The 24,662-nt window shown below is 47.0% G+C and overlaps 1 protein-coding gene across 1 annotated transcript; it reads right to left on the bottom strand.

The window, feature by feature from the left end:
• Positions 1 to 1,350: 1,350 nt before the first annotated feature.
• On the bottom strand, positions 1,351 to 24,426 carry NEMP2 (nuclear envelope integral membrane protein 2). The gene is made up of 9 exons (XM_064157740.1): positions 24,113 to 24,426; positions 20,301 to 20,416; positions 17,378 to 17,606; positions 16,454 to 16,526; positions 14,814 to 14,907; positions 12,861 to 12,975; positions 10,876 to 11,101; positions 7,218 to 7,394; positions 1,351 to 4,700 (listed from the first exon to the last, which is right to left on the bottom strand). Exons 1-9 carry the CDS (start codon positions 24,234 to 24,236, stop codon positions 4,475 to 4,477), a joined length of 1,380 nt encoding a protein of 459 aa, XP_064013810.1. The 5' UTR covers positions 24,237 to 24,426; the 3' UTR covers positions 1,351 to 4,474.
• Between the last annotated feature and the right edge of the window lie 236 nt (positions 24,427 to 24,662).

Below are 24,662 nucleotides of genomic sequence, written 5' to 3'. Positions count from 1 at the left end.
GTTCTTAGAATTGTGGGAGCATTTTGGTTGACCCTTTAAGATCATTGAGTCCAACCATTCTCTAAATCTGCCAAGTCTGGTGCTAAACCATATCCCTCAGCACCACATCTCTGCCTCTTTTAAACACTTCCAGGGTTGGGGACTTGGCCACCTCCCTGGGGAACCTGTTGCAGTGTTTGAGAACCCTTTCAGGGAAGAAGTTTCTTCCCATGTCCAACCTAAGCTAACCCTGGTGCAACCTGAGGCCATTTCCTCATCCTATCACTTGCTGCTTGGGAGAAGAGACCAAGCCCACTTCAGTCTCCTTTCAGGGAGTTGTAGAGAAGAAGGTCTCTACTCAGCCTCCAGTTTTCCAGATTTAACAACCCCAGTTCCCTCAGCTGATCCTTGCAAGACTTGGTTTTTCCTGACCCTTCACCATCTTTGTTGCCTTTCTTGACACATTCCAGAGCTTCAATGTCTTTCTTGGTGTGAGGGCCCAAAACTCAACCTGGTACTCGAGGTGTAGCCTCACAAGTGCTGAGTACAAAGGGACAACACTATTTCTGATCCAGGCCAGGATGCTGTTGGCCTTCTGGGCCAGCTGGGCACACTAGTGGCTCATGTCCAGCCAACTGTCAACCAATAACCCCAGGTCCTTTTCTGCTGGGCAGCTGCCTCAAGCCTGGAGTGTTCATGTGGTTGCTGTGACCTCAGTGCAGGTCCTGGCACTTGGCCCTGTTGAACCTTGCACGGTATCCTCAGCCCATTGATCCAGTCTACCCAGATCCTTCTGCAGAGCCCTCCTTGCAAAACATTACAACTCCTTTCATCAGAAATTCCAACTGTAAGCAATAATTCCTTCTGTGGAGGGAGGAGAATGGAGGGGATGCACATAATGCACAGCACAAACAGGCTGGGGTGGAAGTGTTCAGGACATTGTGAGTCTGAACCCAATGACATTTGTCACCTCAGACTCCTGAGGTGGAGGTTGCTCAGTGTAGGGCCAAGTCCCTTGCATGGCAGTGCTTCCACTTCTTATTTCTGATCAAGGAGATGTGTTTGCAGTGTTCCACCTGCCCTGCACAGCAGCACATCTGTTTGGAGTTGTGTTAGCTCAGGTGTATGACAGTGGAAAGTTCCCTATTTCAGCTGCTGAACTTGAACTTGTACAAAGTGATGGCAGGGAGAGGTCTTTGTTCTGCTTTGCTGTGCGTGTGCCTGTGACTGCCAGACCTCACTATCACCTTGTGAATTTGCCCTCAGGCTACTTTGGATCTGTCGTGAGTGGAGAATGAGAATGGCAGGTCCCTTCAGGGAGCTATGCTGGAGGTAGAGGGGAGAGCGAACTGATGAGGGAGAAGAAGCACATAGCTCAAAAATACTTTATTTTTGAAAGTCTTGCAAGTACAGAAGTTTATCAAATGTGCTGTGCCTGAATGCAAAATAACGATGGATTTCTAACTTAAAAAACCATGAAACAGAAAATGGATGTGGCTCATCCTTCCTTGGGGAAGAAAGGCAAAGATTAAGGCAACGGATTAACATCCAGACCCTGTTCCCAGATTTTCTGGCTGGACACTGGACAGTACTTAGCAGATGTGTGTCAGTCAACCTCTTCATCTGTCACAGGAAGAACACTGTGCCAGTATCTCAGTGCTGGCAGAGGGCTCAGTGTCAGCACTTGTTTTTGGAGGGCTTTGCTTACAGAATGCTCCCAGCTTTGGAAAATGCCTGGGAGGATATTGAAGGTCAGCATCAGCTGTCTGCTAAAGCAGTCATCGTCATACTGCTGCCCTTCTGCCTTGGATGTACTTAGCTTCCTGCTCTGCTTTTTGGATAGGAATTTACCCATCCCTGGCAAATGATTTTACAACAGCATAAAACCTGAGATGATTTATTTTTATATATATATACACATATGTATTTCCCTTTGTTGAAGTAAGTTTGCTTGGTGATGTTCTAAAGAACTCAGGGATAGGGACAGTGTCCAAAATCTGGAATTGCCTGCATTTGGAGGGATTTTCCCATTAGTACATTGCTTATGTAAAACATTATCTGCATGTATATAGACTACTGTATATAAATACATATCACTTATGGCTGGATCATCATTGCTGCCTCAGTAAAGAGAAGGAATCCAGAAAAATTGGGTTGAAGCTAGAACAAATCTGATTCTCCAACTTTGCCTCCAGTTGGATGGATGGAAGATCTTAGCTTGCTACAAAGTACACTGAATAAAACCTGTGCGTTTTAAAACATGCAAAAACCCATTTCAGGCATCATTTCAAGTAGCCTTTTTTAACTCCTCTGTCGCAATTTTAAGTACTTCATTTTCACAACAGAGACACAGGCCTTAGGTCACACATTGCATTGCAAGGGACCTTTAGAAGTCATCTTGCCCTACCCCTTACAGTCAGCAAGGACCACCTCCAAGTAGATTTGGCTGCTCTGGGCCACATCAAGCCTCATCTTGAATGTCTCCAGGGACTGGGCCTCAATCACACCCCTGGGCAGCCTGTTCCAGTATTTACTCTTCAGTCTACGAAGAGCACTGTTTGGGATAGGGAATTTCCATCCTTCTCCCAAACCACCAGAGAGACTGAGGCTTTCCTTGATTTTCACAACTGCTTTTTGCTAGTGACATAACCCTGCAAGCCAAGCCTGACTTCCAGAGGGTGGATGCCATTTAACTGTGACTCTGGTAGCAGCAGCCTCTCTCAGAGGCTTACTGCCAGTGGCCCCCCTGAACAGAACTCTTGCTCTGTGTCTGAACAGTGTGGAGTTAACCAGGAGTGTATTTTGGCTCACCTCCTTGACAAGGCTTCTCTGCTACACGTGCTATAGCTTCTGCATATGTTTTTATGAATTACATCACTGAACGGTGTGAAGTGTCTCCTGGCTGTAAAATGGAACAGTTCATTCTACAATGAAGTTGAAGCCATATATAAAAGAGAAAGGAGCCTACAAGGCTTTCAAGCACTGACTCTGAGTCCCATTTTATACAGACAAGCTTTTGGAATGCGGTAAAGCAGCAGCGCTTCTTAGCTCTGTTCAGAGACTCCTTTGTCCAGCAGTAGACAACCAGAAACTACAGCAGTGCATGCTAGGCATGTTAGAGAGAGCAAGCATACCCTGGTGGGACATGCCCTTCTGGAGAGAGAGAGGCTTCCCACCACGGGCAGCTCTGGGAGGGTTTGTAAAAGTAATGACAGAATTGTTCAGCTTTTGTTTTCTGCAGTTTGGATGACAGTAAAGGAAAACAGCAAGCTGGAGAGAGAGGAGTCCAGAGACAGTGTAAACGACAAAAGGAAATGACCTCTGCAGGTGGATGAGGTGACAGTCTAGAGCTCTAATACATAAGCTGAGAGACATTTGCCTATTTAAGCTTCTTTCCCTCTTCTGCTCTTCTCCTCCCCACACACCCTCCTGTGGTAAATCCCAAAGAGGGCAGAAGGAATGATAGGAACCAGGTATCCTTCCCTTCTTGTCTGGCCCAGAATGACTTGCCACACACTACTGAATAAGCAAACTAGTGAGGACTCCGAGGAGCTGTGTGAGGGTTATCTGCATTCCCAACTACATGGTTACAGCATTGCTCCCTTTCTTCTAAGCAGCTGAAACAGCCTCAGCCTTGTCTTCTGGCTCATTGAGAGGCCTGGAATGGGCCAAGCACCTGTCTGAGGTAAGATGATAGTGAAACTGAAATGTAACAATGCATTTGGGGACAGAAATCCCCTCTTAAATCATCTGTAGTTGTCAGAGATGGATAAACCGAGGCATGGAGACAGGTTCAGCAGAGGGACAAGTAGAGAAGAGTATGTGAAGAAATAGGCCTGGAAAGAAACAGTTGCATTGTAACTAAGAGCAGAGATCAAGAGCAGAATATAAGCAAAGGGTGAAAAGTCAGGCAGAGTTCTGCAGTGTAAGAGGAGCTTCAGCCAACCATAGAGAGGCGAAGTGAAGCTAACAGAGAGCAAGCTTAGCCAGAAGAGCAAACCACCCTCATTCAGCTGTGTTCCCTCTCTACTGAAAAGTCTCACAATCAATAAAAATGGTGTATCAGCATTATCACAACTGTTGACACTCAAGGTACTTAGTAAAAGTAGAGTACTGATAGTGACTTCTCCCTTTAGTGCTCACCAGAGAGGACTTGACAATGAAAAGAGGCCAAAACAGATTCTCTGTTTTCTGGATGTAGTGTCTGTGGAAAGAAAGCATCCTGGTGAGAAGGCTGCTGCCAACGCTTGCTGTGGTGATAGGCAGCATTTACTTCCCCAGTTAGAAGTACTAACAGCAGGAGAATCATCTTCACTGGAGCAGCCCCTCTGGTCTCCTGTTGCTCTTACCAGCAGATATCAGTGACACAGGAAAGTTTTTTTTCAGCAGTCCTTGTTTGTCCAGCAGCAACCACAAGAAACCACCACACAGTTCTCCATAACCTTCCTTTCCAGGATGAATGTCTTTCCCCTCTCCTTTGTTTACTTCTCAAAGCTCAGAGCAACTCAGTAGCATATGGAAATACAGTTTGTTTAGGCATTTCATCTTCATCCTCCTCATCTCCTTCATGAATGGGATTGGCTAGGTTGTCCTGCTCAAATTCTGCCCTTGGCTCAAAGAGCTGCTCTTCAAGGAAGCAGCTCCAAATGCTGTATTCCTCATCATGCGCCCTTGCTTCTGCAGGTGAGATGTGAGAAGATCCCAGGACAAAAGCTGCAAACCTGGCAGGTTATTGAAGGGGAAAAACCAAATTACTGTAAAGCCCAAGCCCAGGATATTGCCAGTTAAGCAGGGATGTCATAAGGATCTGCCCACAGCCAGTGCAGACAAGGGGAAGTTGCAGTGTGAGCTAGGGAGTCCTGAACAAGAGAGTAAATTACAACAGGTGGCAACAACCCTGAGGATCTGTTCTGCCTCATCTTTTCACTTTGTTCCATAAAAGTGATCTTTTTCTCTTCTGGAGACCATCTGCAAGGTCTTGTGACTAAGCAGGATCTGGCTTAGTTTTCACACCTTGTCAGTACTCGTGTGGTAATCCAGAGTAAGCATTTGTACAGTTGGATAGATGGGGCTTTAGCTTCTGAAAATAAAGCTGGGGTGTACCTGAGACAAGGGCTGTAAGAGCTCAGGTAAGGTGGCATTGCCAAGGGAAGGGCAAATGGGGAGAACATCACAGTCCTACCTTGCTGTGCTGTCACCTCACGTCTGGTGCTGCAGGGACACTCTGGGCAAGCTGAGCTAAAGTCTTGCCAAAGAATAGTGGACTGGAGCAGCTCTGAGGAGAGGCTGAGAGACCTGGGGCTGTTCAGCCTGCAGAAGAGCAGCCTAAGAGGGGATCTGATCAGTGCTGAGCAGTAGCTAAAGAGTGGGGCCAGACTCTTTTCAGTGGTGCCCAGTGACATGACAACGGGCAATGGGCACAAACTGGAACCTCAGTAGGTTCCACCTAATCACAAGGAAGAAATTCTTTGGTGTGAGGGTGCTGGAGGCCTGGAGCAAGCTACCCAGAGAGGTTGTGGAGTCTCCTTCTCTGGAGAGATTCCAAAACCACCTGGACACTATGATCCCAGACAACCTGCTGTGGGTGACCCTGGTTTAGCAGGCAGGTTGGCTTGGGTGGTCTCCACAGGTCCCTTCCATCCTGTGATTCTGTAATTCCTGCCTTGGGTGAACCTGGAGTTGCAGACTGGCGAGTAAATGCCCAAATGGAGGTCTGGCAGAACAAAGCCTGAACTTAGCACCCTCCCAACATTTCAGTTGGCCAGGAATTGACTTTCAGTGGGCAATTCCACTGAGGAGAGAGAATGGAGCTGGAGGTTTCTGGCAGGCGTGTGGAAACAGACGGCAGTTCTGACACCTGGGTAAGTGTCGACAGCATCAGAGAAATGTAAGAAGGAAATGCAGCTACATTCTGGAGTTCTGGTAAACTGATCAATAATTTACATCTTAGGCTTCACATTTCTGCAAGAGGAGTGTTGTCACCTCGCTCTTCTTGGAAGCACTGTTAGTCTAAATGGGGAACAGAGTTGGACTGGCTGTGTTTGACAGGTTTGCTTTAAGCTGAGCTGTCTTCTGATGCTTAATGGAAGCTTGAAGAGGTGCTCAACTCCATCAGGCTGCTGCTGGTTCTCCTTTTTGTGTTTTTATAATCAACAGCTTACAAGAACCGTGCTAACTAAGCTAGAGAATACTTCTCAGTTGTTTGTGCGTTTGGCAGTATTTTGTGTCACAATACTGCAGTGAGCTTTTCTTTCTTGTGTCTTTGAAACCTGCTACTTCTAAAACGTGGCAAAGAGGCTGGCTGTGTGCCCATCCAAGGGAAAAAAAGGTTCTGCAACTAGTTTGGACTTTTTATTGATTAAATTCTGAGCTGAATGGGGCTCGTTTGGAGTCCTGACACTTGGTTCTGTGGGAGTCCTTAGGAGTCCTGACCTTGGTTCTGTGGGGCTCCTTTGGAATCCTGACACTTAGCTCTGTGGGGCTCCTTTGGAACCCTGACATTTGGATCTATGGCAAGAGCCAAGTCTTCCTGGTAACCACCATGTGAAACTCTGCTTTTGATATGCTGATGTTTTGGGTTGGAGAGAAATGTGTTGCTATGATGATGGTTTTTATATTCTGCAAGACTTTTGACTGATCTGACCCTTCCAAAACCACATCTAATAAACTACACCTGGAGCAGCTCTTCTACCTGTTAAACCCCCTAGGTGCAGGTACCAATTTCCTTCTCTGCATTCTTAGCCTTAGATATTGTTTGATCCTTCAAGCAGTAAGATTCCTTTGGCTGTGCAGCTGCAGTTGGAAAGCTGAATGCAGGTTATATTTGAGCAGGTTGTCCCAGTTTCACACAGTGCACAAGGTTACTGCTCTAAAAACTGAAGGGGGCGTGGCACTGCCTCAGCCACCAGGGTCACCATGAAGGAACTTAGGGGCAGTGTAGGAAGAGTTTTAAGGCAAGCTGCCATCACCATGAATTAGCTGTGAGTGTCTGCAAACTCCCAGAGTAATTTATGGTCAGGGAGGAACAAACAAGGGGTTTATTACCACCAGCACATAATATCCTTGAGAGGTGTGGCTGTGCTCTTTAGTGGGACAACTCAAGAAGGTAAAGCTGGCCACAGGTCTGGCTGCCTGTGAGATAAAGGCAGCTGGGATGGTGCCTGCAGTAGTGTTTGGATTTGCTGTGCAGCAGCAGCTGCACAAGGTGTTTCTGCTGGAGAGAGGCCAAGGGTCCTTACCTGTGTGGGGACTGCAGCTTGGATACAGCTAACCACGATGGGAAGTGAGGGTTCCTGCAGAACGAGCGTAGCTCCTCCAAGGCTCTGATGGTTTCTGTTTCACCTTGTTCTCGATACTCCTCTTCGGTCAGGAATTTAAACTCCAACTTTTTAGCTTGAAAGTGGTTTTTCATTTTTCTAGAATGAAAAAAAATCACTTAGTATCTCAAGGTCTTCTGCCATGTAAGTATGGTCTATCATTTTTCCTCTACTACCTCTTACTAACTTTCACCCTTTCAAGAGAAGAAACTGCATTCTTGCACAAACATTTTCGGATGAGATGTCTTCGGTTTGCTAGCTTGTTTACCCCCTAGGCATCAACTGAACTAGAATCTTTTGGGCTGGAAAAGACCTTTAGGATCCTCGAGTCCAACCGTGATCTAACCCTGCCAAGACTAGTGCTAAACCATGTCCCTCAGCACAGCTCTGCCTACACAGAATCACAGAAACATTCAGGTTGGAAAAGACCCCCAGGATCACCAAGTCAAACCAATAACCCTACTCTACAAGGTGCACCCTAAATCATATCCCCAAGCACCACATCCAAACAACTTTTAAACACATGCAGGGTTGGTGACTCCACCACCTCTTTGGGCAGCTCATTCCAATGCCTGACCATTCTTTCCAGGAAAAAAAATCCTAATGTCCAAGCCAAACCTACCCTGATGCAGCTTGAGGCCATTCCCTCTTGTTCTATCACTAATTACCTGTGTGAAGAGACCAGCACCAGCCTCTCCACATCATCCTTTCAGGTGGCTGTAGAGAGCAAGAAGGTCTCCTCTCAGCCTCCTCTTTTTCACACTAAACAGCCCCAGCTCCTTCAGTTGCTCCTTCTAAGATTTATTCTCCAATATTTTAAACCCCCTCTGGGGATGGGGATTCATCCACCTCCTTGGGGAGCCTATTCCACTGTTGAAAAGCCCTTCCAGTGAAGAACTTTCTTCTAATATTCAACCTAAACCTACCCTGATGCAATTTGAGGCAATTTCCTCTCCTGTTGCTACTAGGGAGAAGAGACAGACCCACACCTGGCTCCAACCTCCCTTCAGGGAGTTGCTGAGAGCAATGAGGTCTCCCCTTAGCTTCCTCTACTCCAGACTAAACAACCCCAGTTTCCCCAGGCACTCTTCACCAACCTTCTTCTCCAGACCTTTCAGCAGCTTCATTGCCTTTCCCTGGATCTGCTCCAGCACCTCAATGTCTTTTTCTGTAGTGAAGCCCCCAAACCTGAAACCAGTTCTCAAACTGTGGCCTTGCCAGTGCTGAGTACTGCAGGAAATGACACCTAAATGAGCTTCAAATGATCTCTGGATCAGATCCTTAAGTGTGTATCTCAGAGAATTCCAGAGATGGCTGCTTGCTCAGTCATTTTTAGGTGCAACATGTAAATTGTGCCTGTGCAGAGGCACAGGCTGCATGTATAACTTCAAAGACAAGCAGCAAGCTGAGTCTGTTCGGAGTTGTTCCTGTTGTTTACTGGATCACTTCTCCTAAGTCTCGCTTTAAGTTACAAAACTGAGTATTCTGAGGCCAAACTGTTTTCAAGCTGAGGGTTTTTTAAGCTGCTGCGTAGCGATGTAGAATCTAATTAGCTATCAATTAGAAAGTGTGCCATGTTCTGCTCCCTTCTGTCGACTGCTGTCAATTTAGATGTTGTGATGAGTTAAGAAAAGCAAGGGCTGGATGCCTGTAAAACTTTCAGCTCTGTATAAAAACACCTGGTCCAAACAGCAGCCTTCAGCTTCCCTCCTAGTCTGCCTACAGAGCAAGAATGAACTGTAGCCCATGCTCAGGTCAAATGGTGAAGGCCTTGCTGGCTCAGTGGGATCAGTACTGAGCTTATCAACAAATAATGCAAGATTCTTAGTGATTTTGATTCATCTGCTGCTCTGAACTGTGTAGCTGGCATCATGACCTCACAGGTTGATGCTGCTCCTTCATGTTTTGAACCAGGGCAAAAAAACCCTTATTCTCCTAAGAGATTTATAGAGCTATAGTTCAGTGCTTTGGGGCTTTATAGAAGTATGAGTAAATGAAACACAAGAGGTCCACACGGAGCACAAACTAGTGTCCCAGGGTAAACCAGACATGTTCTCACCCAGTAATAGGACGAGGAATAATGGATATAAGCTAGAAGGAAGTTCCACCTAAACAGGAGGAGAAACTTCTTTACTGTGAGGATGATGGAGCACTGGAACATGCTGTGCAGAGGAGTTGTGGAGTCTCCTTCTCTGGAGACTTTTCAAAGTCACTATGGACATGTTCCTGTGTGGCCTGCCCTAGGTGATCCTACTTTGGCCGAGGTTTTGACCCGATGATCCCTGGAGGTCCTTTGCAACCCCTACCATTCTGTGAGTCTGTGACTTTTTCAACCCACCCTTGCTAATTTCAGAGTAAGCTGAACCTGCTTACATCAGGTATGTATTGATCCTGTATATTGCAGTTTTCTGTGTGCTGCTCAACTGCAGGCAAAACCCTCAAAAATATCAGTCTTCAACAAGCAATAACTTCTACCTACAATAAAAAAGCTCTGACCCAGTCCACATTTCATCTAAAAAGAACACAGGAGCAAAGCAATAAGTTCTTCAAAACTAAACAATGTGTAAAAGACTGAAAAAGAAAATACTTGGGTTTTATTCTTTTGGTTATGCCAGTTCTAGCCTTTACATCCTCCTGGTTCTCTGATTCAGGAGAAGTCGACTGCTACAGGGCAGTCTGGACTTAACAGATTCTGAATCCGGATACTACCACTGAAGGTTAAAAAGACATGTAAATTGACAAGGCTTTTTAGAATCCTCATTTTGAGTGTTGCATTTGTGCTTCATTTGAGAGTGTATTTGCATTTATGCCTCTAACTGAAGGATGAACAAACACGCTGGTCCTCTGTCACTAATGCACTCAGTAAACAGAGGTCTACACATTGCACGCAGTTCACATTCCAGAGGCCACAGTGTAAATATAGCTCTGGGAAGACAGGAGAATGTCTCCACAGATTGTTTCCACCAATTAAAGGTATAATAATAACCTTGGAAAACCAAAATCAGTGGAACACCTCTGCTACAAAGACAGGCTGAGAGAGCTGCGGTTGTTCAGCCTGGAGAGCAGAAGGCTCCAGTGAGACCTAACAGCAGCCCTGTGGTACCTGAAGGGGGCCTACAAAAAGGCCACAGAGGGACTGTTTCCAAAAGCCTGCAGTGATGAGGGGCAATGGTTTGAAATTAGAGAAGAGCAGATTTACATTGGATGTTAGGAACAAGTTCTGCACCATGAGGGTAGTGGAACACTGGAACAGGTTGCCCAGGGAGGTGGTTGAGGCCTCATCCCTGAAGATATTCAAGGTGAGGCTCAAAAAGGCTCTGAGCAACCTCTCTATTTGAGGATGTCCCTGCTGACTGCGAAGGGGGTTGGACTAGATGACCTTTTGAGGTACCTTCCAACCCAGACCATTCTATGATTCTGTGAAACCGCTTTGTGGTTCTGTGGACATGGGTCTTTAGTCTCTGAACTTGATGCTACCTAATCTGCAAGGATTGTCACTTCTTAACATCTGCTTGCTCCTCTCAGATTCTGCAGGCTGTCTCCCCACACGAGACATGGACACTGACACGTATGTACCAACCTGCCGATGCGACAGGCAGCGCCAAGGGGGTAGCCCAGGCCTTTGGAACAGAGGCTGACTGCTATTACCGCATACGCGACCTGCGGGATGGTGACCCCACAGTATATCAGGAGAAAGGCTGTCAGCTGGAGCGTCCACGTGAACAAGGTTATGCTCAGGTCAGTGGTCAGTGGTCCATGCTGATAGCAAACAGCAAAGCTGGCAAATCCAACAGCCAGAAAATACCCTGCAGAAGCAGAACAGAAGGACAGCTGTATCCTGAGCTGCATCAAAAGAAGTGTGCCCAGCAGGTCGAGGGAGGTGATTCTTCCACTCTACTCCACTCTGGTGAGACCCTACCAGGCGTACTGCTTCCAGTTCTGGAACCCCTATTACAAGAAAGATATGGACATGCTGGAAATGTGTCCAGAGAAGGGCCATGAGGGCTGGGGCTCCTCTCCTAAGGGGACAGGCTGAAAGACTTGGGGCTGTTCTGTCTGAAGAAGGCTCCAAGGAGACCTTATTGTGGCCTTCCAGTACCTGAAGGGAGCTACAAGAAAGCTGCTGAGGGACTTTTTAGGGTGTCAGGTAGTGATAGGACTAGGGGAAATGGTGCAAACCTACAAGTTGGCAGATTCAGATTGGATGTTACAAAGTTCTTCACCATGAGAGTGGTGAGACACTGGAACAGGTTGCCCAGGGAGGTGGTGGAAGCCCCATTCCTGGAGGAGTTTAAGGCCAGGCTGGATGTGGCTCTGAGCAACCTGATCTAGTGTGAGGTATCCTTCACCATGGCAGGGGGGTTGAAACTAGAAGATCCTTGAGGTCCCTTCCAGCCCTGACAATTCTGTGACATGGAGAAAAATATGCCAAGTACTCATATAACTATCATTAGTTTGGTTCACAAAGCTTGCAACTGCTGGGAAGTTGAAACTACTGATTCTTGTTTGTCTTACAACATCCTGCAGGTATCTCTGTATGCTTTATCTTTCAAAAGTGTGCTAAGAGTTCAGGAAGTGATCTGTGAGCAGCTTTTAGCTAATGCAGCATGTGAGTTCTGCCCAGGCAAGAATGCTGAGGCAGGTGCCAGGTCAATAGATCTGTCAACCTCTGCAGCCACATGAATTCACAGAAGGCTTTAGGTTGGAAAGGACCATTGAAGGTTATCTAGACCAACCCTCCTGCACTGAGCAGAGACATCTTCAACTACAGAGGTTGTGCAGAGACCCAAAAAATCTGATCTGGAATGGTTCTAGGGATGGGGCATCCATCTACCATCTCTCTGGGCAACCTGAGCCACTGTTGTACCACTCTCACTGTAAAAAAATCTTCCTTGTATCTAGCCTAAATCTCCCTCTTAGTTTCAAACCATCACCCCTCATCCTGTCACAACAGGCTCTGTTAAGAAGTCTGTCCCTAGCTTTCTTATTGGCTCATTCAAGTACTGAAAGGCCACAGTAAAGTTCCCCTGGAGTCTTCCATTCTCCAGGTTGAACAACCTCAGCTCTCTCAAGCCTGTCCTCACAGCAGAGGTGCTCCAGCCCTTGGATCGATTTTGCGTCCTCTGCATCTGCTCCAACAGGTTTACGTCTTTGTGCTGAGGGTTGCAGAGCTGTACCTAGCACTGCAGCTGGAGTCACTCCAGAGTCCAGTAACATCCAGTTAGTAATTTCTGCATCCAGTTCCCAGATCCAGCAACGTGCAAACCAGTGTGGCTGCCCTTTTGCTGTTACAAAGTAGGCTTGTAATGACAAATCAGTGAACAAATAATACAGAAGAAGTCTGCTCTTACAGCTGCGACTGGCCCACTGTCCCAAACTCCTTTAATGACACAACGTGAGTAAATGCTCAGTTGAATGCATTTGAAATATTCCAACATCAATGGCTTGGGAGAAAAATGTACTCCATAAATGAGTCACTTGATTTGGGTTTTTTTATGGGCAGGTATTCACCTAACTGCTAAATTAACACAAAATGTGCAGCACATTCTCTGGTAATTGTCTTACCCAGTAAGTAGACTCTGTGTTCAGACCACAACCACTGAGTATTCTCTTTGAAGCAGTAAATTAAATAGAGGGAGAACATCCAGCAGCCACTCATTAAGATCCAGAAGGTACTGTGCTGGAAATTAAATATAAAAAAAAATTAAAACCTTTGGAAAAAATCAAAACTCAAAGGCTACCTAGACTTCCAAAAAGCCTTTGACACTGTCTCCCCCCAGAATTCTCCAGGCCAAAGTGACTGCTCATGGCTCAGACAAGCACAGCTCTACTGGGTAAAGCAGTGATGGACAAAAGGGCCCAGAGGATGGTGGTGAGTGGAGTTAAATCCAGCTGGCAGCTGGTCACAAGTGGTGTCCCCAGGGCTCAGTGCTGGGACCACTTCTGTTCAACATCTTTATTGATGACCTTGATGAAGACATAGAGCGTGTCAGCAGTAAGTTTGCAGATGACACCAAGTTGGGTGGCAGTGTTGATCTGCAGGAGGGTAGGGAGGCTCTACAGAGGGACTTGGATAGACTGGATGGATGGGCCAATGTCAATGGCATGAGCTGTGATAAGGCCAAATACCAGGTCCTGCACTTGAGCCACAACAACCCCAAGCAATGCTACTGGTTTGGGGAAGTGTGGTTGCAAAGCTGCCCGGCAGGAACGGACCTGGGGGTTGTCATTGACAAACAAGCAGTGCGCCCAAGTGGCAAAGAAAGCCAATGTCATGCTGGCTGGGACTAGAAATGCTGTGTACAGCAGCAGTAGGGAGGTGATTGATGGTTCCCTTGAACTCGGCTCTGGCGAGGTGACACTTTGAGTACTGTGTTCAGTTTTGGGCACCTCATTACAAGAAGGATGTGGAGGTGCTGGAGCAGTTCCAGAGGAGGGCAACAAAACTGGGGAAGGGTTTGGAGAATAGATCTTATGAGGAGTGACTGAGTGAGCTGGGGCTGCTTAGTGTGAAAATGAGGAGGCTAAGGAAAGACCTCATTGCTGTCTACAGCTACCTGAAAGGACCTTGTGGAGAAGCTGATGCTGGTCTCTTCTCAAAGGTAATTAGTGATAGAACAAGAGGGAATAGCCTCAAGCAGCAACTGGGTAGGCTTAGATGGGACATTAGGAAACATTTTTTTCCCAGCAAGAGTGGTAAGGCATTGGAATGGGCTGCCCAGGGAGGTGGTGGAGTCACCAACCCTGGATGTGTTTAAGTCATTTGGCTGTGGTGCTTGGGGATATGGTTTAGGGTGAACTTTGCAGAGCACGGATGTTGGTTGGACTTGGTGATCCTGGGGGTCTTTTCCAACCAGAACGTTTCTGTGATTCTGTGAAAACATTTCAAGTCAGAATCAGGTCCATTGTGTGCAAGGGAACTTAAGCCAAAACCGATGTGATACCTGGTAGAGCTACAGGGCTTACTCCACTGTAGTGCTCTGCTTTCTACAACTTTATGATCTCAATTCTAAGTGTAGCAACTGCATACATGTGTGTCATGTCCCTGTGGCTTGTTGGAGCCCACTGTAGTGCATTCCCAGTGAAGAGATCTCAGCAACATTGTGGGAATGCATGGACTCTGTTGAAGTAAAGGGAAAATTCACATCTGTCTTGCAATGAATTGCCTCTGGTGAACGGACAAGAATCTCTCTCAGATGCCACTAAAAAACTACATTTTGATTTACACTGATTTATAAATTCAAAAGTAAGCTTACATCCATAAAAATAATGTATGTTTCAAAAGAAGCAATTTTTGCACATCAGCAGATTCCTGTTTAGTTTGAACCCTGGAGCAAGCTAACTACGACTTGCTTCTGACCTAAATGCATTTACTGGATGTGAGCAATCCGGCAAGCGTTGCAGAGCAGTTACCTGGCCACAAAACCAGAGCAAGGTCAGCATCTGGCTCTGTGTTCTTCATTTCTATATTATGATGGCGATGACTATTGGTATTTTGGTTTAGAAATGTACATTTACCCTTGGAATGAACCTTCTAAGTGCCAACAGGACAAAGACCAGCAGAGCTAGAACACCCAGGATTATTCCAGAAAGGTAAAAGCATTTGGTACTCCTGTAAGACAAGAAGGCAGAATGCTGTGAGAAGCATCACTTGTGCTTGGTTAAGATGCCAATGTTCATAAGGCAGCAATGATCTTCAGTAAGGACTGAACACAGCTTAAAGGTAATGCAGTAGGTACACAGTTAACAGGCCCAGTTTAGATATTAAATCCTTGTGTGGAAAAATTCCCAACGAAGCCTTCAAGGTCCCTGGATCACAGAATGTTAGCAGTTGGAAGGGACCTCCAGAGATCAAGTCTAACCCACCTGCCAAAGCTGGATCCCCTAGGGCATGATGTTGATTTTTTTGAGGCTCATACACTATTTCTGATTTCCCTGACCTTCTACTTAGCAGTAATTCTTTTTTTTTTTTTTTTTTTACTTCCTGACATGGTTCTGTACTGCAAAAACTGCATCCAATTCTGGGCTCCCCAGTTCAAGAGGGACAGGGATCTACTTGAGAGAGTCCAATGGAGGGCTACAAGGATGATGAAGGGACTGGAGCACTGCCTGATGAGGACAGGCTAAGAGCCCTGGGGCTGATTAGTCTGGAGAGGAGAAGACTGAAAGGGGATCTAATAAATGTATATAAATATCTGAGGGATGGGAGTCAAGAAAGGACAGGGACAGCCTCTGCTCACTTGTGCCCTGGGACAGGACAAGGGGCAACGGATATAAACTCCAGCTTGACATGAGGAAAAACTTCTTTACTGTAAGGGTCACAGAGCACTGGCACAGGCTGCTCAGAGAGGTTATGGAGTCTCCTTCTCTGGAGACTTTCACACCCTGTCTGGATGTGTTCCTCTGTGACCTGTGCTAGAATCTATGGCCCTGCTCTGGCAAGAGGTTGGGCTTGAAGCATCTCTAGAGGTCCCTTCTTCCAACCCCTAACATCCTGTGATCCTGTAATGTTACCAAATGTTACCAAAAACGACCCCAAGTTTATTTTAAGCTTTATGCTTTTATTAACTCTGACTTTGCATTCAAGGTCTGAGACCTGTGGCTGCTCTCCTTGCTGTAGAGGTGCCTCCTGACAATTTGTGACTCATTCTGCTTTGAAGTCAGGGGACACCTGTATTGCTATAACAACAAATATCCTCCCTTACTTGCTATGTATCAGTGGGAAGATGGAGAAAGGTTGGCACAAAGGTGGAGGGAAATGAGGTACCATATGACCCCATCCTAAGCATTTCTTGCTGCAGGAAGGCATGATTTGTAACACAGGCTGCATTGTTTAGCACTCAGCCAACCTCAGTGGCCTGCAAAATGGAGAGAGCATTTTTCTGCAGCCACACACTTCTCACTGAGGGTTGTCTTGGTGTCACTCAGTGCATGAAGCTTGGCTACAAGAACCCTAACACAGCTAAGCAATTAATAGAGTGCAGCATTCCCAGGTATTTCACAATCTGTCCAAACACAAATGGTATGAAGAAGTTTTAAATGGATGTTTGATTTCCTTGTTTCACCTTCCCAAAGAAATGCCTTCTTCAGCTTACAAAACAGACCAAAAATGTACAGGCTTTGGGAAAGGAGGTCAAAAATCAGCAGCTAGTACTCACCTGCTCAGGCTGTTTGCAAAATGGAACAGAAAAATTCCAGCTACAAACAAAAACAAGAGCTTTCCATCTAGCACTAAAAAAAGGGGGAAGAGAAAAAAAAGAAATGGACTTTAGACTAATTCAATCTAACATAATGATTATATAAAGAATCAGCAGAAATGTCCCAAGAATCTACATCATGATCTCTGCTGAGACCTCCCCTGGAATACTGCATCCAGCTCTGGAGCCCTCAAAGAGGAAGGACATGGACCTGATGAAGCAGGTCCAGAGGAAGGCCACAACAATGATCAGGGGGCTGGAACATCTCTGCTACAAGGACAGGCTGAGGGAGTTTGGGTTGTTCAGCTTGAAGAAGAGAAAGCTCCAGAGGAGACCTAATAGCAGCATTCCAGAACCTGGAGTGGGCTACAAGAAGGCTGCAGAGAGACTGTTTCCAAAGGCCTGCAGTGATAGGATGAGGGGCAATGGTTTGAAATTAGGGAAGGGGAGATTGAGATTGGATGTTAGGAACAAGTTCTTTACCATGAGGATGGTGGAACATTGCAACAGGTTGCCCAGGAAGGTAGTTGAGGCCTCGTCCCTGAAGATATTCAAGGTCAGGCTAAAACAAGGCTCTGAGCAACCTGATTTAGTGGAGGATATTCCTGCTGACTGCAGGGGAGTTGGACTAGATGACCTTAGGAGGTCCCTTCCAACACAAACCATTCTACGACCATAAAATCATAGCTTTGTTTGGGTTGGAAAAGACCTTTAAGATCATCAAGTCCAAGCATTATCTAATTCTCCCAAGGCTGGAGCTAAACCATGTTTCTCAGCACCACATCTCTGCATCTTGTAAACACCACCAGGGATGGTGGTGAATTCAGGATGGTGCTTTCAGTAACACTGGAAACACCAATGTAAAGGTGAAACTCCTGCACTTACTTTCTCGTTTCACAGTGATGGTGTAGGGCTCAGCTCTGAACGGCTGTATTTTGAAACACAGATCCTCTCCATATTGCTTGATGCTTAGGGAAGTTTCTGTAGATGTCTCAGGTCTCCAGAAGATCTGAACAGCACATGCAGCGAACTCAAAAACAGTTTCTGCATGGCGACAGTTGCTGTTTTCTGAAATAGGCTCAAACCTGAACGTTTCTGAGCTGTTAACTTTCACCTAAAACCAAAGAGAAGCCACAGAGAAACAGCTCAGAATCACTGGGGGCTTCTGCTTTTCTGAACTATGCAGTGTGAGCCATGCAAGTGATAATGAAAATCAGTACAGAGGGAATAAAATGGAAGTGCAATTCTTAGCTGTTGAAAATTAATTATTATGCAAATAGTAATGATTTAGGCCTCTCAAAGTGATTCCACAAAGTCAGTATCAGTGAAGTTCTATGGAAGGGTTCAGTAGATTTGGCTTCACCGTAACACTTGCCCACAAAATCCATAGAATGGTTTAGATTGGAAGGGACCTTAAAGATCATGTAGTTCCAACTCCCCTGCCATGGCAAGGGACACTTTCCACTAGACCAGACTGCTCAAGCCCTCATTCAGCCTAGCCTTGAACAGCTTCAGGGAGGGAATATCCACAACCTTCCCAGGAAACCTGTTCCAGTGTCTCACACCTTCAATGTAAAGAATTTCTTCCCGATCTCCAGTCTAAATCTGCCCTCCTCAAGCTTCAATTAATTCCCTCTCATCCTATCACTACAAGCCCCTGTAAAAAGTCCCTTCCCACCCTTCTTGTAGGCCCCTTTGATCCCCAGAGCCTTCTCTACTCCAGGATAAAAAGCCCCAGCTCTCTCAGCCTGTCCCCATAGGGGAGGTTTCCCAGCCCTCTGATCATCTTTTGTAGCCTTCCTCTGGACCTGGTCCAGCAGCTCCATGTCCCTCATGCTGGGACCACAGCACAGCAGGTGTGGTCTCACAAGAGTGGAGTAATGAGACAGAATCCCCTCCCTTGTCCTGTGGCTCTCACTGTTTTTGATGCAGCCCAGCACACAGCTCACTGCTGGACTGCCAGCAACAACTGCTGGCTCATGTTGATTTCTTATCAATTGACACCCCAAAGTCCTTCTCTTCAAGACTGCTCCTGAGCCACTCCTCATCCAGCCTGTATCTCTGCTTGGGATTGGCCAATTTTTTATATTGCTTTGAACTAATCTCTATAAAGGGTTAACCCTTCCTGGGAGTAGTCTGAACTTGACCCTAAGTGTAGTGGGGAGCCGACTCACACTTCCTGTCTAGACCCCCTATAAAAACAGAGGAACTTCTTGTTTCTCTTTCTCTGCCCTGCCTGCCTGGTAGCACCATCCTTGTTCCTGCTGCTCCTGTTTTGCCACGTGGCCACCCTACAACACAATGGGACAACCACCTCCTGATTCTACCTCCATCCATTGTCATCAATCTAGTTGTATATATATTTTGTACCTTGTTTCCCTTCCCTATACCTTTTTGTAACTCCCCTTATCTTAAATAACTTTTATTCATTGTTAAAGTTTTTTTTCTTTCACCTTCCAAATTGAAGCAAGACTATTCTTTGGGTGTTTTACCCCTTTTCACTCTCTACATCTAATTCCTTTCTTTCCAAAGGGGGGAGAGGGGAAGGCATCCTATTATTAAATTGTTCTATTAGGCTTTTGAGCTCCAGGAAGCTTACACTAGAACCAGTACAATCTCTAAACATGTTTCTTGTAGAAAGACTTTCTCTTAGTCAGAAAAGGAGAAATTCACTGCTCCTGCTGCTTTTTGGTTAGTCACAACAGCACTTCTGGCTCCTATGCTGTGGCCTGGTGTGCGGGTGAGTCACAGAGCTGCCATTTATCCTCACCTTTCCAAGTTTCATAAAGGTGATTGTGACAGGCAAAAACATTGGCTCCAGAGGTGAGCAGTGGGCCATCAGGAGAAAAAGCATGCAGAAAAATACCACACAACATTTAGTTCTTGTTTGTGTAGCATCATGCTATAGGCCCGCCTGACACCCTTCTAGTGCTGCCATCCAACGAGATCTGGACAGGGGCTGGGCAAAGGGAACCTCATGAAGTCAAATGAGAGCAAGTGCAGAGTCCTTCATCTGAGGAGCAACAACACCAGGTACCAGTACAGACTAGGGGTTGTCCTGCTGGAAAGCAGCTCCACAGAGAAGAACCTTTGAGTCCTAGTGAGCACCAAGTTATCCATGGGACAAGAGAGCCAATGGTATCCTAGGGTGAATCAAAGAAGTGTCTAGCAGGTGTAGGGAGGTTCTCTTCCCACTCTGTTCTGCCCTGGTGAGACCACACATGGAATGCCGTGTCCAATTTTGGGCTCCCCAGTTCAAAAGAAACAATGATTTGCTGGAGACACCAACAGAGACCTATGAGTATAATTAATAGACTTGAACATCTCTCCAAGGAAGAAAGACTGAAAGATCCAGGGCTGTGTAGACTTGCAAAGGCTGAGAGGGGATCTTATTAATGTCTATAAATATCTAGAGATGAGGGTCAATCTAAGGTTCCAGTCTCTTTATGGTGGTGCCCAGAGACAGGGCAAGGAACAAGGGCATGCTGCAACACAGGAGATTCCACTTCAACACAAGGAGATACTTCCTTACTGTGAGGATGGTGGAGCACTGAAACAGACTGCTCAGAAAGGTTGCGGTGTCTCCTTCCCTGAAGACTTTCAAAATGTGCCTGTGTGTGTTTCAGTGTGATCTACTCTAAGTACTTCAGCAGAGCGGTTCGACTCAATGATCTCTAAAGGTCCCTTCCAACCCCTAACATCCTGAGATTCTATGAATTACACAGACATACTGCTTTGATCTTGTTAGAGCTTGAAGTCGATATGGCATGTATGATTTATCTGAACGACGTCTAACGTGGCCTCTTACCTGAAGAGTTGACCAAATGTACTGTAAGTGAAAGGTTCTGTTTTGCACATAGCAGTAACAGTTTTCATCTTGTTTCTGGATGACATCCATCTCCTGCAGCAAGCTACACTTTCCACCTGTGGAGGGAGGGCAGAAAAGTTCATTTTAAGCATGGAACAAGGTCACTCAAGGAGGTGGTGGAGTCACCATCCCTGAAGGTGTTCAAAACAGGCGTGGCCATGGCACTTTGGGATATGGTTTAATGGCCATGGTGGTCTTAGGCTGACAGTTGGACTTGATAGCAGAGGTCTTTTCCAACTAAAACAATTCTACGATGCTCTGTGTCAGATACAAATGCCTGATGTTCTGTATGCTGAGGGAATCACAAGGAACTGACAGATGATCAAACCTCAGAACCAAGCTGCAGGGTGGCACACTGGATATAATTTAGATGAAAATTCAATTTAGACTCCTGAGTGAGTCACTTTGGCTCCAAAGTAAACCACAACACCTTTGGGGGGCAGAGAGGGGGGAATTAATAATCTAGAGTGATGTTTATTAAAAAAATATAATCCATAAAAGCTTGGCTACAGTAGCAGTGTTTCGATGGCATTGGAATAGCACCTCTGGGCCAAATGCACTGCTGGCACAAGTGGGTGTAACTCCACTCTTACAGCAATGGTGAAGGCAACTGTGGGAGTCTGAGCAGGTAAACAGGCTCATGCATCAAAATAGTCACCATGCACATGACACAGCTGCTGATCAAGAAACCAAACTCCTCTCCTCAGGAAATATTTCTAGTGTCAAACACCACAACTCTTCTTTTTCCAAACCTATTTGCCCAACATAGTTCAGCCACAACGCAGAATAAGACAGCAGCAGTGGTATCTTGCCATGGTGTCATTTAATTACAGACTTAATTGGTCTAACTCTCCTGCAGTGTTAAGTGAACTTCAGAGTTAGACTGCACTTTTGAGCAGAAATGCACCTAAGAGATTCATCACACAATGCTTTTGGTTGGAAGGGACCTTTAAAAGTCATCTAACCCAACCTCCTGCTGTGAGAAAAGAGACCTCTAACTAGAGCAGGTTGCTCAGAGACCCAAACAACCTGACCTGGAACGTTTCTACCATCTTGACTTGGATGGCATCTACCATCCCTTTGGGCAACCTCTCATCCCACCCTAAGTAAAAAGTTTCTCCCTTGTATCTAATCTAAATCTGCCTCTTTTAGTTTCAAACCATCATCACTTGTCCTGTCTCACCAGGCCTTTCTCTGTCTTTCTTATTGGCCCCTTCAAGTACAGAAAGGCCACAAGAAGGCTTCCCCAGAGCCTTCTATTCTCCAGGCTGAACAACCATAACTTTCTCAGACTGTCCTCATAGCAGAGGTGCTCCATCCCTTGGGTCATTGCTGTGGCCTCTCCTCTGGCTCAGTTCTAATAGATTCACATTCATGTCTCTCCTGTGCCAAGGGCACCAGAGCTGCACCCAGTACTGCAGGCTGGGGCTCACCAGGTCAGAAGAGCAAAATCATTTTCCTCTGCCTGCTGCCCAAGCTGCTTTGGATGCAGCTCAGGACACAGTTGGCTTCTGGACTGTGAGGGCACATTGTTGGCTCACATATAGCTTTTCACCCACCAGTACCCCCAGGTCCTTCTCTGCAGTGCTGCTCTCTATCACATCATCCCCTGATCTATATTGCTACCTATCAGGAAATGTCCTGACCTAGGTGCAGAACCTTGCATGTGGAGCAAACTTTGACAAGTACCAAACATCCCCATCTGTATACATGTATAAAATATACCCTACAGTGCCTTACCACAGTGTTCCAGGAACATAATTAAAGAGAAGAATAAAGGAAATAATTACAGATCTGAACAGAGGGAATCATCTGGCTCACTGAATAGAAAATGTAGGTCTAAGCCAAGCTCAGTAATAACTGCTAAAACACTGTCACACACTCAGAACAGCAAAATGAGTACATGCAAAAACAGTCTCAATCTGGACAAGGAGATACTGTTTGCAGGTAAAAACCTGCCCTGGCTCTGCAAGGCAGCTGAACTTCAGCTAAATTGATTTTTAACCAATTTAATTAAGCCAATGAAAGCTACCTATGTGCATGTTTGTACAGAAGTTTATTACATTATTCCAAAATTAAAGCATCCACAGATGATCCTGCTTAAACTGGTTTAAAATGTGGGTGTTTTCATTGGGAAAAATTAACCCTCTGATTACTTTTCATCCACAGCAAATCCAGTAGGAGAGAGCACAACCCCTGAGGCCAAGGGCTGGCTCTGCCTCTCGATGGGCACCTCCACAGGAGTCACCAGATGCAGTTACAAAAGGACTGATGAGGCTCTGGAGCATGGTGAACTGACACAGCAAGCAGGTGAGGCTGACTGCCCAGCCCTGTTAGCCCAGGGCTAAACAGCAGTGGCAGTGCCTGAGCAGGTCCAAAACGCATCTGAGTGACCAACACCTTCCCTGCAGTGTATGAGGGCTTTTTACCAATACAGGTAAGCTATCATAGAATCCTTTCTGTTGGAAAATACCTTTAAGATCATTGAATCCAACCAATCTCTAACTCTACCAAGTGGGCTACTAAATCATGTACCTGAGCTCCACATTTAAGCATCCTTTAAACACCTCTGGGGAATGGGGATTCAACCAGCACTGTCAGAGAATCCTTTCACTGAAGAAGTTTCTTCTAACGTCCAATCTAACCATCCCCTGGTGCAACTTGAGGCCACTTTCTTTCATACTATCACTTGTTCCTAGGGGGAAGAGACCAACATCCATCTCGCTCCAGCCTCCTTTCAGGGAGTCAGAGAGCAGTGAGGTATTCCATCAAGCTCCTCTTCTCCAGGCTAAACGAAGCCCACTTCCCTCAGCCACTCTTCACAATGACCTGCTCCATAGACAAGACTAGCAACTACTTTCTTAGTCTTCATTCTCAAGGCATTTTCTTGAGAAAATAAATTTCTTAGACATGACATCAGCTCCATAAAGTGAAACACTCACATTTCAAAAGGAAAGATGTTTCTCAACAGGAAAAGTGAGATGGAAGAGAATTTTAGCTACTGTGAAAGCACACAGGGAGCACAAGTCTCAGGTTCTGAGATGATGAGTAGTGGAGAGACTCCTAAGATGACTCCTAAGACTCAGTAACACCAAGGCAAGGGGAGGAGCAGTTTCTTGAGTTCTGTTACCGCCGCTAACACGGGCTTTTCCGGGCTCGCATTCACAACTGATGTGCTCTGCGCCCAGCTCTCGGCGCCAGGCTAGCGGGAACGCCGGCACAGGTCGGCTTCCCACGGCAGTGGAACCCATTCCCCTGACGGGGGCAGGAATCACCCAGTGCCGCTTTGTTCGCGCCAGCTCTCCCGGACCGGTCGCCGGTGCCTGCCCCAAGAGGCAGCAGGCGCAGTACTCCTGCAGCAACCAACCCGAGGTGGGACGAGCAGGCCAGCGGAGCGAAGCCCCCGAGGGGCGCGTCTGGCCCCTCCAAAGCCGCAGGGTCTCGGCCGCAGGCGGGACCGGCGGCCCCTGCCTCTCTCCAGGGCGGCGCCATTTTGGGCAGAAGCGAGGCAGGAGGTCTCGCTGGGGCGATGGAGAATGAAGGGAACGGGGCGGGGGAAGGACAGCCTACAGCCTATTCTCCAGACCACGGGAGCTGAAGAGCCCTGCCCCAGTCTGTGACCACCCGGACAGGGAAACGACCACACACACGCTCCCACAACCGCCACCCCACCCGCGGTCTGCTCGGCTCTGACCCGCCGTTGCCGGCGGAGCTATCCTGGCCCCCTGGGGGCGGGAGGGGAAGGCCAGTACCTGCTGATGGCGCCTTCCCGTTTCCCCCGGCCGCCCCGGACAGTGCCAGGAGCAGCAGCCCCAGCCCAGGCCCTGGCCGGGCCCGGAGCCGCAGCCCACAGCAGGGTGGCCGTGCCGGACCCATACGGCGGCTGCCGGCTCCCGGCTCCAGCCTCGCCTCTAGCCGCCGCGGCGAGGGCGGGGAAGGGGCGGTGCGGCCCCCAGCTCCCCCCCGCCGCCCTTCTCCCCACTAGCAGGGACGCAGGGGTGCAGAGTGGCTGGCCGCCAGCTAGGGATTTACTCCTGCTTGTTCTATGGACTTGTGAGCTAACTGCTTGGAGAGCCGGCTGAGAGCCGGTGGAAATCGGTCCTTTTGAGGCCTTGAGAAACATGGAGAGTGTCCCCGCCCATGGCAGGGGGTTGGAAGGAGATGAGGTTTAAGGTCCCCTCCAGCCCAAACCATGCTACAAACACAACAAAGAGAAATCCAAGGCAGTCTCTAGCAGTCCAGAGGCGGTCCTGGCAGGGCTGCCTTTATTCTGGGTCAGGCCGCTGCTGTCCGGTATAAACT

The sequence above is a fragment of the Pogoniulus pusillus genome, chromosome 2, assembly GCF_015220805.1.
Source record: "Pogoniulus pusillus isolate bPogPus1 chromosome 2, bPogPus1.pri, whole genome shotgun sequence".
NCBI classification, from domain to species: domain Eukaryota; kingdom Metazoa; phylum Chordata; class Aves; order Piciformes; family Lybiidae; genus Pogoniulus; species Pogoniulus pusillus.
This window is presented reverse-complemented; position numbering and strand designations above follow the sequence as displayed.